Source organism: Mobula birostris, chromosome 1 (genome assembly GCF_030028105.1).
Source record: "Mobula birostris isolate sMobBir1 chromosome 1, sMobBir1.hap1, whole genome shotgun sequence".
In the NCBI taxonomy this organism is placed as follows: Eukaryota; Metazoa; Chordata; class Chondrichthyes; order Myliobatiformes; family Myliobatidae; genus Mobula; species Mobula birostris.
Genome location: NC_092370.1, coordinates 216,112,833 through 216,128,244, shown reverse-complemented (window position 1 = coordinate 216,128,244; position 15,412 = coordinate 216,112,833). Strand labels below are relative to the sequence as shown.

General features: G+C 36.7%; 1 protein-coding gene across 2 annotated transcripts in view; it reads right to left on the bottom strand.

The window, feature by feature from the left end:
* Nucleotides 1–1,564: 1,564 nt before the first annotated feature.
* The window catches only part of ttc8 (tetratricopeptide repeat domain 8), a 36,817-nt gene continuing 22,969 nt past the window's right edge, over nucleotides 1,565–15,412 (bottom strand). Inside the window, exons 6-16 of one of the 2 annotated variants that reach the window (XM_072271232.1) lie at nucleotides 15,123–15,282; nucleotides 14,923–15,012; nucleotides 13,730–13,774; nucleotides 12,169–12,254; nucleotides 10,423–10,510; nucleotides 9,059–9,169; nucleotides 8,797–8,936; nucleotides 6,055–6,229; nucleotides 4,177–4,299; nucleotides 3,973–4,056; nucleotides 1,565–2,695 (exon numbers count right to left, since the gene is read on the bottom strand). In XM_072271232.1, the coding sequence (XP_072127333.1) occupies nucleotides 2,579–2,695; nucleotides 3,973–4,056; nucleotides 4,177–4,299; nucleotides 6,055–6,229; nucleotides 8,797–8,936; nucleotides 9,059–9,169; nucleotides 10,423–10,510; nucleotides 12,169–12,254; nucleotides 13,730–13,774; nucleotides 14,923–15,012; nucleotides 15,123–15,282 (1,219 nt within the window). In that variant the 3' untranslated portion in view covers nucleotides 1,565–2,578. The remainder of the gene's footprint in view (nucleotides 2,696–3,972; nucleotides 4,057–4,176; nucleotides 4,300–6,054; nucleotides 6,230–8,796; nucleotides 8,937–9,058; nucleotides 9,170–10,422; nucleotides 10,511–12,168; nucleotides 12,255–13,729; nucleotides 13,775–14,922; nucleotides 15,013–15,122; nucleotides 15,283–15,412) is intronic. The other variant, XM_072271238.1, reaches the window with a different exon arrangement.

Genomic DNA, 15,412 nt, shown 5'->3' with positions numbered 1-15,412 from the left:
CTCTGTCTGAAGTTCAAAATAATTACATGCATAAAAGAACAGCTTCAAGAAATTTCAGAAACTAATATACGATCAGAGTTTCTGATTGAATGAGTGAACAATTTTTAAAATTTCAAAAATAAATACTTTGGCTTCACCTAAATAAATGATGAATGGATGCAGAGTCAACTGTAGCTTTGATAGGCACTTGACATTACCGCATAGATAGTGGATATATTCTTGTTTCCTTTTTCCAGTTTGTTTTATAAATCTCTTTTATAATCTATTTAAAAGTCACTCATCATAGGCAGGCGAGCCAGTGATCCCAGAAGACTTCACCATCAAGCAGCAGCTGGTGGAGGGCCGGGCAACTACATGTCTTTTGTTACTCTTGAATGCAAGTCTCCCTGTGCACAATCCAATTACAGTAGTCTGGATAAACAAAATGCAATCAGGCACACAGCCAGCACCAGCCGGTGATCAATGAAAAGACAAAACAGACTGCCAAATATTATTCCATAAAAAATTGCATATTTTAAAGTCAAAATACCTAGTGAGATTGAGATTTTTCACAATTTTTTCCCCCAGATAAAGATCACGGTAAATTTTGATACTTAACATGTTTATATTTACTATGATCTGTTGTGAGCAAATAGTTTTGATATACATGTGTAAGTTTGCAACGTTGTAAGTGTGGTGGTGTGGGGGTAAGCTAAGGGTACTATAGAAAGACATGAATTGTAAATGGTATTGGTCATTTGCAGAAGTGAGGCTTGGGGTTGGTGGGGTGTTTAAGGCAGAATATAATATTTGAAAATGCAGTCAGTTTCTGAACCTTCAAATGGGATCAGTGTGTACGACTACATGCTGCCATTACCCACTATTGGTAACTGCTCCCTCTATCTTTGGAGGCTGAGGCTGTGTCTGGATTTTTTTTATTTACCAGCAAAGTCTCCAATGTCATCTTCAAGAAAAAAATAGGGTGGCCCTTCCCATATCATTCAGTTTCTTCTCTGCAGAGTTACTACCTGGAAGGCAATCAGTACTGGTTTCTACTACATATGTTCAAGAAAGGACAACCAGCTTAAGCAGTGCAGACTAACTTTAACTGAAACTAGCCACACAGTATTTGTTTCCCGTTGCCCAGTACCACAGGGTAAAGATTGGCAAGAAATTAGCAGAGAAGCAAAAAAAAAGATGGCATTCTGCCAATATGCACTTAAATTAAAGTGCATATCAATCCCTGTCTGTCTTTTGTGCCTATATTTGACCAAGTGAGTTAATGCTTTGACTAAAACAAAAGCTTCTCAAATATGCAGTCCAACACAACAGAAAGAAATAAAAATAGAAAATGCTAGTGATTCTATTGGCTGACCTGAATACAATTTAAAATAATAATAAATGGTAGAGATAAATTCTAATCAAACTTAAAATTGGGCACAAGTTGTGGGCTAGACAGTAAAATATGGTTAACAGTTGACAAATACAATTTTTTATGTAATCATACGAACATCAAACTACAGTAAATACAAATATTGATGATAACACAGTAAAAGTAATGGATACAAGTAGATCTCATCTTGGTAATTATTTTATTTTTTCTACAAATTAGGTTCAAATATTACAGATTTTTTTTACATTTTAACAATAAATAATTCATGAAATGTAATTTAAATATAAAAGCTAAGTACTTCTTCTAAAATAATATACAATTGTATTCAATTCTAAACTTGCTATTTATCATAGTGTTTCAAGAGTTCTTACTCAGGCTCTTAATTTTCTTCACCTTCCCTAACTGCATCACCTGCCTGTTGTCTTACACCCTTTTACAGTCCACCAATCACCTCCAAATCCTTTCTTGCCACTTCCCTTCTCCACTCGATGCTGGTCATCTTGCCTCTTCATTCAGTTCTGATGCAGGGTTTTGACCCCAAACATTGATAAGTTCCTTTCTTCCAGCTGGTGCTGCTTGACCTGCTGAGTTCCACCAGCACCGTATATTGGTCCTAATTTTTTTTTAAAATCTATTTTCAGTCAACTCTCATGTCAGCTGGCCTCATTACCAGTGTCTACAAGCTACTTTTCAAGGCAGTTGGGTTATGAGGATCAAGTGCATTAATCTTTTCTTCCCCATTGTACCTGACAGAGGGACAACATTTGAAAATTTCTACAGTACAACCCACTGAAATTACAGGAGACAGAAGAGACTGCAAGTGCTGGAAGCTGGAATATAAAACAAACTGCTGGAAGAACCCAGCAGGTCAGGTAGCATTTGTAGAGGGAAATGGAAAAATCAGCATTTTGAGACTATCCATTTCCTGCTATAAATGTTACCAGATCCATTGAGGTCCTCATTTTGCTCCAATGAAATTATAGATGTTTGTACAAAACATCACACACATACGCAATGAACTAGTTTGTTCTTCATTAATCTAGCCTTATTTTTTTCATTAATATGCACAGGATGATACAAGGTCACAGTAGACCCAAGGTAAAGAATTTTTATAAAACACATTTACTGCAAGCAAATACAAAATTATGTAGCTTTCTTCTTAACAACATATAGATATCTCTAAAGGTCATTAGGAATTGATTACAGTTACAGCATGGCAAAGTGTTGCTGCAATTGTTTGATTAATTGTTGAGTGTCAACATGTTCTGGAAAAGCAGTTGCTGATTTCTGCGCAGCTACATAACTGCTCTGCAGGTCTCCAACCTGGAAAGAAATAAACAGACATTGGTGTTTTGTAGTTCATCAATCAAATGGAACCAAACAGTTGTAGAGAACAACTTCAGACTGGCTGAATGTTTTGTTAAGCATCTCAACCCATTTAAAAGTACTTTTAGATCATATATTGATCATGCCTTTCCTAAGCATGTCTGCAATGGATGCAACTATTGCTTCTTAGCTTGTCATTTTGCCTTGCACCATCATTCTTGTCTCGTCAGTTAACATTTTTGTCTTGAACTTTCTATTCTATCAATGGACTGTATTTTTTTTACATTCCCCACCACTTGTTCGCTCAAGTGGAATGCGCCAATTCTTGCTTGGATATCATGAATGACTTTCTACTGGTAATCATGTGGATAGTCAGAGGCTTCTTCCCAGAGCTGAAATGGCTAACACGAGAGGGCACAGTTTTAAGGTGCTTGGAAGTAGGTACAGAGGAAATGTCAGGGGTAAGTGTGTGGAATGGACTGCTGGCGACGGTGGTGGAGGTGGATATGATAGGGTCTCTTAAGGGACTCCTGGATAGGTACATGGAGCTTAGAAAATTAGAGGGCTATGTGTAACCCTAGATAATTTCTCAGTTAAGTACATGTTCGGTACAGCATTGTGGGCCGAAGGGCCTGTATTGTGCTGTAGGTTTTCTATGTTTCAATGTTTCTATGTATTTGCCCAAAGTGCTGTTCAGAAACAGAGTGACAGAAGATATAAAAAGCCAAATTGAACATTGTGGGTAAACCTAATATAAACCTCAAAAAGTCTCCATCAGTGCTTCAGCTAGTAAGAATATCTACCCACAAACACAAAGTAATCTGCAGATGCTGGGGTCAAAGCAACACTCACAACACGCTGGAGGAACTCAGCAGGTCGGGCAGCATCCATGGAAAAGATCGGTCGACGTTTTGGGCCGGAACCCTTCGTCAGGACTGAAACATTGACCGATCTTTTCCACGGATGCTGCCCGACCTGCTGAGTTCCTCCAGCGTGTTGTGAGTGAAGAATATCTGGCCATCTGCAAAGGCCCATTGACCAAGAATAAAACAAATATATAAGCAACTTAATTTAGAATGGAGCTACATAACTAATTTCAGATTACCAGAATTTCTGCTAATCAGTTCTATATTTATGATAATTCAATTTCAATTGTTGTCAGAAAATCTGAAATATCTATAATACCTACCAAAATGTATAAATATCTTGATGGTCACAAAATACCGTACATATAGCTATTAAATATCTACAGAGTACTTTTTTATATTCATTACCTTATCTGAAAGTGCAGCAAAATTATAATGCGGTTCATACATGTGAGGAGCCAATGCTGCAGCTGTCTGCAGAAATCCCCGAGCCTTCAGATACAAGTAAAAAATTACAAACGTTTGTAGATACTTAGAAATAAATATACAGCTTATTTTCCAAGATAAAACAATATTTTTCCAATACATTACATGACAATACAAGCTGCTCACCTGTTCATGGTGACCTTTGCGCATTTCCAAGACTGCTAAATTGTTATAGGCTTCAGCATGATTATTGTTGTTGGCCAGTGCCAGTTTAAAACACTGATGGGCCAAATTCATATCTCCTATTCCCTAAAATACAACAATGTTAACTTACCAATAATATACATAAAGTGAGGTTATAGTGCTTTAAATGAAAACATGATCAGAAATGCATACTTACCTTTTATCATGTAGACATTTTTAGAACTGCACTTTATGCCAGTCATAATATGATTTTATTCTTGATTAGCAAGGGTATCAAAGGGTATGGAGTGAAGGCAGGAGAGTGGGAATGACTGGAAGAATTGGAGCAGACTCAATGGGCCAAATGGCCTACTTCTGCTCCTATATCTTATGGTCTTATGCTCTTAAAAGTGTGCATTTTTGTGAGGAAAATGAATATTTGGTGGCAAATTCCATTTTGGTGTTTAACTCAGGTTTCAGATGGAAAACATAGGACATGGTCAATTTGTTTGACATAACCTCCAACAATCTCTGCCTTCGAGAGGTATCGGCAGTGAAAGCATAAAGTGACCACCATATGCAAGTGCCCCTACAACTCATACATCTTTTTAACTTGGAATAGTTTTACTGCTCCATCATCAGAATTTGGTCAGAATTCTGGAACTCCCACCCAACTGGACTACAGTGATTTACCACTTCACAAAAGCAATTAGATGAGCAATGTATGCTAGTTTTGTCAATAATAAAATCAAGTATTTTCATTGAGGTTGTTGAACCTATTGCTACACCAAACCTCAGTCCGGCCATAGTTGCTACCTTTTGAACCCGCTCTGTATAAACGTACATACCAGGTCACATTTCCACAGATGGTGCAAGGAACAATAGCTCCCATTTGCCCATTTTATCTTTACCACAACCTCCAGAGGTCACCTGGAAGTTTGAACACCACTTTGCAATCCATTTCATGGAGGCCCCACTTTATAGCAGCATAGCAGAAACAATTTGTACAATGAAAATATAATGTCACTTTTTTGTTTGTTTCAACAGGCCTTGGATGCCACAAACATGGGATGACAGTTTGAGGTGATCAGGAAGGCAATTAACAAACAGTATGTTGAAATCTAAGAATTAAAATTGTCAGTTATAACTTCAGCAAAGCTAAAGGGCTAATATCTCACCTACCTCCATTCTTAGACCACCTGGCCAATGCTGATTCACTTTTAATATCAGAGAAATTATTAGTGTTTAATTTTATGGTACTTGAAAGATGACTTCATAAAAAAGAGTTACAGTTCAATATTATCTCAAGAGCAGTTTAGGTTTAAAGAAAATTTGCAATTCAGGTCTTCAATGACATATGTACATCATGATTTAATGAATCATCAGTAATGATTCAAGTTTTAAGTAAATAAATTAATAAACATTTCACAGATGTGATTAGTATTAACTTGTTAAAGAATAGTTCCTTAATATTCATCATTTCAAAATGTCCTTACTTACAGTTCTTAAATTTTGCAGCAAAAGCCATATCACTATCATTTTATTTTATTTAGAGATACAACGTGGAAAAGACCCTTCTGCCCAACAACCCACCAATTTACTTTAGGACAATTTACAATGACCAATTAGCCTACAAACTGGTATGTCTTTTTGGGCTGTGGGAAGAAAGCAGAGCACCCGGAGGAAACCCACATGCACACAGGAAGAATGTACAAACTTTCTTACAGAGGATGCCAGAAATGAACTCCGAGCTGTAACAGCATTGTGCTAAACACAATGTTACATTTCTGATATCAATCCAGTTTATTTTTCTTTTATTTTACATGGAACTCCATCTAACAAGAACAAAAACAAAAACTGATGTAATGTGGCTATACATACCACTGCTACGTGGCCAAGGTTATACCATACATCTGCAACTTCTTCATCATTCACAGCCAGGGACAATGCTCTTTCAAATGAGCTCAGAGTCATGTCATACTGTTGTGCATAGAAACAGCAGAGTCCTAGATTGTTGAAAAGCTGACAATTATAAACACCCATTTGGAGAAGTCGCCTGCAGAGAGTAATTTTTTTTATTAATTTCAAAATAACACGATCATTTCTATAATTGAAAATATCTCCATTGAGTTAAATAAAAATTGCGACAACTCCAAGATTTTTTGTTTTGATATTTCATTTAGTGGATCACTGTATTTCAATAATAAGGGTGTGCTGCCATGTTTTTTATTTGGATTTGTAAGAACTAATAATAGGTTACATATTCAAATATTCTGTTTTTTATTTCAACGCAATTCTATTTTATTATCCCAATGACAACCACCATTTTGCTTGGCCTAACTAATGTTGCTCATTGATAAAGAAATGTGGAAAAAAAAGTTTTAAGGTAATTTCCTTTTTCCTTGTGTGGGTAAATATCATCAGTATCTTGAACTACTAGATCTAACCTGTGATATGGGTGGGTAGCGGTAGCTGCTTTCATACCAAACCAAAATCAGGAATCAGGTACCAGGACAAGACAGCACAAAAGTAAATAGACCTAAGAGAAATCAGGTTCATCAAAGTGGATTGCTCACCAAGAGTTGAAGATCAAGTCTAACAGTTTAGTTGGAAAGATATTGGAGTCAATCCTCAAGGACGAGGTTATGAAATACCTCGAGGTGCATGACAAAATAGGCTGAAGCCAGCATGGTTTCATGCAGGGAAGATCCCGCCTCACCAACCTATTGGAATTTTTTGAGGTAATCTCGAATAAGATTGACAAGGGAGAGGCTGTGGATGTTGTGTATTTGAATTTTCAAAAGGCCTTCGATAAGGTGCCGCATATGAGGTTGCTTAATAAGATGAGAACCCATGGAATTATAGGAAAGATGTTGGAATGGGTGGAGCATTGGCTGATAGGCAGAAAGCAAAGGGTGGGAATAAAGGGATCCTATTCTGATTGGTTGCCGGTTACTAGTGGTGTTCCGCAGGGGTCAGTGTTGGGGCCGCTTCTCTTTATGATGTATATCGATGATTTGGATTATGGATTAAATGGTTTTGTGGCTAAGTTTGCGGATGACACCAAGATAGGTGGAGGAGCAGGAAATGTTGAAGAAACGGAAAGGTTGCAGAGAGACTTAGTTAGTTTAGGAGAGTGGGAAAAGAAATGGCAGATGAGATACAACGTTGACAAATGTACGGTTGTACATTTCGGAAGAAGAAATAATTGGGCAGATTATTATTTAGATGGGGAGAAAATTCAAAAATCCGAAGTGCAAAGGGACTTGGGGGTCCTCATGCAGGATACCCCAAAGGTTAACCACCAAGTTGGATCGGCGGTAAGGAAAGCGAATGCTATGTTGGCATTCATTTCAAGAGGAATAGTGTGTAAGAGAAAAAAGGTGTTGATGAGGCTCTATGGGGCATTAGTGAGACTTCATTTGGAATACTGTGTGCAGTTTTGGGCCTCCTATCTTAGAAAGGATGTATTGATGTTGGAGAGAGTTCAGAGAAGATTTACAAGGATGATTCCTGGAATGCAGGGGCTAACATATGAGGAGCGTTTGTCGGCTCTTGGATTGTATTCGTTAGAGTATAGAAGAATGAGAGGGGATCTCATAGAAATGTTTCGAATGTTGAAAGGGTTGGACAGAGTAGATGTGGAAAGGTTGTTTCCCTTGGTGGGTGAGTCCAGGACAAGAGGCCATAGTCTTAGAATTAGAGGGTACCCAGTTAAAACAGAGATGAGGAGAAATTTTTTTAGCCAGGGGTCATGGATTTGTGGAATTCGTTGCCACATACAGCTCTGGAGGCCCGGTCATTGAGGGTGTTTAAGGAGGAGATTGACAGGTATCTAATTCGTCAGGGTATCAAGGGATATGGGGAAAAAGCCAGAAATTGGAACTAGATGGGTGAATAGTTTAGCTCATGGAGGAGCTGCGGAGCAGACTTGATGGGCCGAATGGCCTACTTCTGCTCCTTTGTCTTGTGATCTTGTGAATACCATCCAGGTTTTTCTTTCCAGATCACTAGAATGCTCACTCTGATATGCTCTAGCATCCTACATGTATTGGAAATCAGATATGCCTTTCTTTAGTGCTGTGGCTAAAGACCTAATGGCCATTATTTGTCCCTGAATAGCAAATTATGGTTTATTAAATTGTTGGTACTATCCAAGCCAAGTTTTTGTACATATCAGCCATCAACCAGCACCTAGCCAGAAATCACAAAGGTGTTAGAAATCTGATTCAATTTCTCCATTCTAACTATACTTGACTATTAAAGACATATAGTGACAGCACTATGGCCAGTTTTTCCCCATCAATGGCACTTGGCAACAAGACTAAGGGAGTGAGATTCATTTTATGCACAGAATTTGTGCCTATCCCCAACTTGGTACATTTTTTCTGGAGAAATTACCCTATTTATATTGGATGTTGATGTAATTAGCATTTCTTCTATTTTTCCAATAGATTAACCAAGTTCAATGACTTTATTTGCTATCATTTTTGCTGTGAGACTTTAACATCAACTCATTTAATGACTACATTGCATCAGCCAACTGTCCACTTCTTAAAACTGAAAAATTAAACATCACACACTGTTATCAATTTTAGTTATTAACACAAATTATGATCTCACCTATAGAATCGTAGTGCAATTTCTGGTTGGTCAGAATAAAAATGAATACTCCCTATGCAGGCAATGGCTTCTACATTAGTATTATCTTGTTTTAAGACTTCCTTATAATATTCAGTGGCAGATGCTATGTTGTTCATTTCCTGTTGAATTCAAGAACATCTGTTATGAAGTGGCAAAAATCATGAAAAAGTACAAGCTGGTTCATATAGAATAGTTTTTCTCAATTCATAAGTACTGTAGATAATTTATCTGCATTACTTACATCATGTATGCGAGCTATTCCTGTAAGCAGTGTAACTTCTCCTGGGAAATGGTCCAGCCCTTGCTTGAAAAGGCCTAAAGCTGTCAATGGTTGGTCTAAACGAATGTAGACCTATTCAAATAAATCAAAAATATTTAAGCAGGTACAAAAATACATTCACAATTTCCTCTATTCAATCCTTCCTAACTGGTTGAACAAATGATAACAATTATCAATACAATATGGATTATGAATCTGCTGTGTATATAGTAAAATAACCAACAGTCATTACTGTTCTTTATGTGCAAAGGGTATAGTTACATACTAATATCCAATAGTTGCTGTCTAATTTTCACTATTCCACTGTTAAGTTCAGGAAGCTAATACATCATTATTCACTCATCATAGGGTGGCAGGACGGAGATATGCCTCTACCAAAGGAGGTGCAAGGTGCTTCTTCCCTCCACTAGCCTACAGATCACGCTTGGGCAAGGTGTAGCACCCCCCCCCCCCAATCAGAGTCATATGAATGCATGGAGGTGGATGGTCATATGAGCAGCTGGTGCATATCTCAAGTCCTAGTTATGCGACCACTGATTCCAGGCAGAAAATCTCTACAGAGTATTAATAATGGCTGGGGTCACCAGCCTTCTAAAGAAACTGCCCAGAAGAAGATAATGGCAACTCACTTCTTAGAAAAATTTGCCAAGAATAATCATGGTCAAGACCATGATCGCCCATGTCATACGACATGGCACATAATAAATGAAAAAAACTCACCATAGGTAAATTTGGAATTCCATTATACTGCTGTATTTGTATGATGAATACAAACTTAATGCGTCACAGTTACTTAGGGCTTGTAATTAGTAGTGGAAGTGAATTTGGTTAATACATGCCAATCAATGTCTCAGCCAATAATTTGTAGTTAAAAATGTAGGATTTCATTGGTTTAGATTATGAAATTTTCCAGGAGTTGAAAAGGTGAAAAATGTAATTTTCCTACCTTTCCTTTATTTCTCTTACCCCCCAGTCTTTCTTTTCCTACACCCATTTATCTTTGTAATAACGGTTTGACTTTAATTCTGCTTTTTCTCAGGCCTTTTTTGTGGTTGTTTCCTAATCCTCAAAGGAGATTCCTCAACGGTGAACTTGTTCTCTCAAGTCCTAGACACACACATACACTTCCTTCATCGCTCACACTTTCACCAATTCTATAACCAAGTGTGTGTGTGTGTGTGTGTTTGTGTGTGTGTGTGTGTATACATACACACACACACACACACACACACACACACACACAGATACATACACACACACATCATATCGTACAGTGGTGGCTACATATTAAAAGATGGTAATTCACATGTACGTTAGCTGCTTACCTTTGCCAGATAAAGTACTGTATCGACCATTTCCTGTTGTTTTAATGCAGATTTAAATTGTTTCTCTGCCTCACGATACAAACCTAATCTTTAGCAAAAAAAAGGAAAATAGTTTGTAAAATGTAGAAAATGTTAAAAATATGCATTTTTAAATCATTCACCTGGGGCATTGGCTCAAATTTTGAACACAGTGGCAAAATAATGGTGCTCACCATTGACCTACAAGCTTAAATGACTCTGCAGATAGGTACCCTCTGTCCTGAAGTTTGTTTCAAATCAGTGCCTTAGTCGTGCATTGAATGCTGCTTACAATGCAGTAAGCAGGTTGACCAATCCAAATTAAGAATTCTCAAATACAATGAAGGAATAAAAATAAATTGTAATTAAATCTTTATATTAAAATTAAAATGAACATTGTTCTTTTAACTCCTTGTGCCCATTTCAACAGAACACAAACCTTATTAAAATGTGTAAATTTTAAAATAGTTTATTATGCTGGGAAATACCAGCTGGCCCACACACAACTGCAGACATTTGCTCCTGCAAGTATAAGAATTTTTACAGGCAGGGAGGTACTGAACTTGTTGGCACTGCTCCATACAAAATTTTCTGTCTGAATTCTGGTAAACTAAAAGTAAAATATAAATTTGTTGAATTTTCCAGCAATTAAATTGAAGAATAAACAGAAGAGATTCTGCAGACGCTGTTAATCCAGAGCAATCCACACAAAATACTGGAAGAATTCAGCAGGTCAGGCAGCATCTATCGATGGGTTCTGAAGAACAGTCTCGGCCGAAATCATCAACTGTTTATACTCCTCCACAGATGCTGCCTGACCTGTTGAGTTCCTCCAGCATTTTGAGTGTGTTGTATTAGATTGACTGATTAACCTGAATCAAGTTAGGCATGAGAAATAGCTGCAATGAACAGCTAAGATATTATTTAGATTTCACTTTTAAATTACTTAGAGTTTTCTTTAAATGTATTAATTGTTTTGTTTAAATATTTTTGTTTAAACTAAATATTTTTGAAACTTTATATTTAAAAAGTTTTTTCATAACTATGGGCAGAGATTGTTCTAGCCCATCTGTCTTCCATTATGCAAGATTATACCATTTATGATCGGGACATTATGAACCAGCAAGCCGGTAGCAAGGAATGCATCAAACACACAGCCACATTTTCCTCCCATAGGCAAGTGGCTCGGTAACAGCAGCAAGTTTGATCCTTCTGAGCAAACAAAATTCCACAAACTGCACAGTCTTTGAGGGCCAGAGTTTGCTGGGCAGTATTAATGAAAACCAGATAGTACAATGGTTAACAGTAACACAGTTCTCGTCGGAGAAAATAATTCATATATAACTGGCATTCATATTAGTCAGTGATTTTCAAATTATTCCATCCACAAGGACAACAAGAATCGTAGCAGCACTGTCAACAACTTCTAGATTAATCACAGAACCCATTTTTTTTTACTTTTAGTGGCAAATTGAATTGTTTTCTCAATGCCCACAAGTGACTGGCCATAAAACAAGAACCTCCAACCATAACTGGGCAATGTCAACGGTTGCTCTGTGTTTTGCATTGCAATAGTGATGTGCGTTCACCTTCATGGTTTGTACTACTGGGCTAATATTTTCTGCATTATTAATCTGAAAGTATTGAACGTAACAACGAAATGTTACAATAAATCTGTGGTCAATAACAAAAATCTTTAATAAAACCAATGCAAATCTAGCTCCTTACCTGTAATAACATTTGCCAATTTGGACCTTCCACCACCAATCCTTAAACTGAGACTGCTCAGTTGCAAGTGCTGCCAAATCTAAAGCCTGTCAGAAATAAAAAAGATTCAACTTTTATTGAAAACTGTGCTGACTTTTGTGATATTCTTTCTTAAAATAGGTAATTTCAAGCGGCATTTGACAAAGGAAGTTATGACAAAGTAGTCTAGGGTAAAATGGCAGAGAGTAATTGAACCAGTAGATGAAAGTGGCGTCACAGGTAGACATGGTGGTGAAAAAAGCATTTAGCACACTGGTGTTCGTCAATCAGGACACTGAATATAGTATTTGGGACATTATATTGCAGTTGTACAAGTCGTTAGAGACGTGTTTAAACTGGTAAGACTGCAGAAATTATTTACGAGGATGTTACCAAGACTAGAGGGTCTGAGTTATAGGGAGAGGTTGGTAAGGTTAGGTAGTTATTCCTTAGAACATGGGAGAATTAAAAAAGTCTTCTTCACTCAGTAGAGGAGTCCAAAACTAGGGGAACAGGATTAGGGTGAGAAGGGAAAGATTTAAAAAGGGCCTGGCAAGCAAGATTTTCTTTCTTTTTCTTTATTAATCTTTTTATTGAATTAAAAGGAACATAAATACAAACAAGAGGAGAATTATCTCAGATATACATATCAATAACAATACCAACCGAGATTGATATAGACATTATCTACAAACACCGTATGTAGTGTTCAGCTAGTATATAATATGTAAAAAACAGCAATTCTCCTCTTGTCCATTCATAAGCAAGATTTTCACAAAGAGAGTGGTGAATAAATGGAATGAGCTGCCAAAAAAAGTGTTTGAATTTAAAAAGTGACTGTACATTTAAGATACTCTTGAATAGGTACATAAAGGAAAGGAGCTTAGAAGAGTATGGGCTGAATACAGGAAATGGGACTAGCTGGGTGGAAACTGTGGTCAGCATGCATTACGTTCAGTATGTAACACACAAGGAAGCGTGACAACAGCCCATAGGGTCAAAATATACAAGAATACATAACACAATCTATTTTTCATAATATTGTACATATTATATGTACATGTAGTATATATACACACACACATACAGTTTTGTGCAAAAGTCTTAGGCACGTAAAAAAATTCTGTAAAGCAAAGATGCTTACAAATATAATGAAATGAGAAGTTTCTAGATATCAAAAGAATTACTATAAAGAGTAGTAAACAATAAATCAAATCAATATTTGGTGTGACTACCCTTTGCTTTTAAAACGGTATCAATTCTCTTTGGTACACTGTTGTACAGTTTTATAAAAAAATCAGCTGGTCAGTTGTTCCAAGCATCTTGGAGATCTTGCCACAGTTCATCTGCAGAATTTGGCTGTCTCGCTTGCTTCTGTCTCTCTAGGTAATCCCAGAGAGCCTTGATGATATTGAGATCAGGGCTCTGTGGATCTGAAACTATATAAAAGTCTGGGGTGCCTAAGACTTTTGCACAGTATATATACTGCATAAACAAGCATGCCCATGGTCGAAACAATATTGAGGATTTATTGATGACTTACAGTTTTTACATCATTTTCATGATGAAAAATATATTCAAAAAGTGCCTGAAAAAAATTAAAATATACAAACAAATTCACCTTAGTTAACTTCCCAAACTCAGGATTGATAACTCTAATTTAAAAAAAATTAACACACCCAACAATGCCCTTTTGTATTAAAAAATGTTTATTTTGAACAATTGGAGGAAAGATCCAAGAGGGAGATTTTGCTGCCACTGTTTTTTTCCCAAAAGCAAATTCTACTACCAGTTTTCATTTGTGGACTACTGCATATGGTAAATGTAATGTTTTGTTTGTACTTTCAGAGTAATATTAAATTGTGTGCTCAGTTTGCTCAAGTCACAAGGCAATTAAAGGAATGCCCTTGTGGGATCTAGATCTGGATTAATCACCTCCAGAAAAGAGCTAAATTCCAACTTGTAAGCTGCATTCTGGAACTGCATCAAAGTAACCAACTAAGATATGGCCCAGATGCAAACATGGTTAAAGAAGCCAAAAAGACTTTCCTATGGCTTATAAAGAAATGTTTACCAAAAAAAAAAATTGCTGGACCAAATTTGATCCTTTAATGTTTGTTGACATATTCCACAGATGGCTCTAAGGCAATTTAGACTTGCACAACCTAGTTAAAGTTATATTAGTGTTTGACTTGCACCTAAGAACCTGTCTTTGGCAAGTATGTCTGGCACCTTCTGAAATCTCAACATTTACTGGTGCTGGGTCAAAGTCCCAGCTCTGCCCAAGCAATTGCTGAAGTAGAAATAACATTTAAAACAATATCAAAATAGAGGTTTTGAATCTCAACTTCAAAAGTACCATTAATAAAATATTCATTAAGCAATTACTCTAATGAGACTTCTTAAAAATAAGCTTACAACAAATACAATGAAGATTATGGCTCAGAGTTTCTGTCATGGGTGCAGTCAGAAATCCAAATTATGTTAGAAGTTACACAAGTTTTGCAAATAGAAATGACAACAGAATGTAATTCCTTAAAACAAAACTTATTAAAAATGTAATGAGTAACCTGGCATAGTTTTGTCAAGAAAGCAGAAAATAGGATTAAGAGTATAAGCTTAATATGAATATCCACTTTTCTTGGAAGTTGATTCAGAAGAAATGAAAAATTTTAATACTCAAATCTCAAAGCCAGCAAAAACTTTGGGCCTATGCATTTAAAGTTTGGTACAAACCTTAGCTAAATTTGGCTTTCCAGCATATTTAGCTAGATTCAGTCTGGATAAATTAATAAAAGGTCCATCAGGGTTAGTAAGCATGGACGCCTACAGAAAGATGAAAAAAATATTTTTAGTTGTGGTTTCAATATAGTTCATAAATGAAAATGAAAATACCTTAGATTTGAAAGAAAATATTCTTCTAGAAAAAAAATTACCGTTCCTAGCCTAACATATCTACCAGAAGCACTTGTCACTGGTTGGGCTGTGTAGGCAGTTCTTGGAGTCTTGATAGCTTGCTCCATAGTGCCAGGTCTGCCAGACTGGGTGCCTGGTCTTACAAATCCAGTAATGGGTCTTCCAGATTGAGACATGGGTCTGTGAGAAGAGATAAACAGTCTGATTAGAAATACAGGGGGAAAAAACAAATTCCACGGGAGGAGGTGAGGGGAGTTGCGATTCTTACAATTCACTTTTGCAGAATCCTGCAGTCTAATGCTCTGTAGCA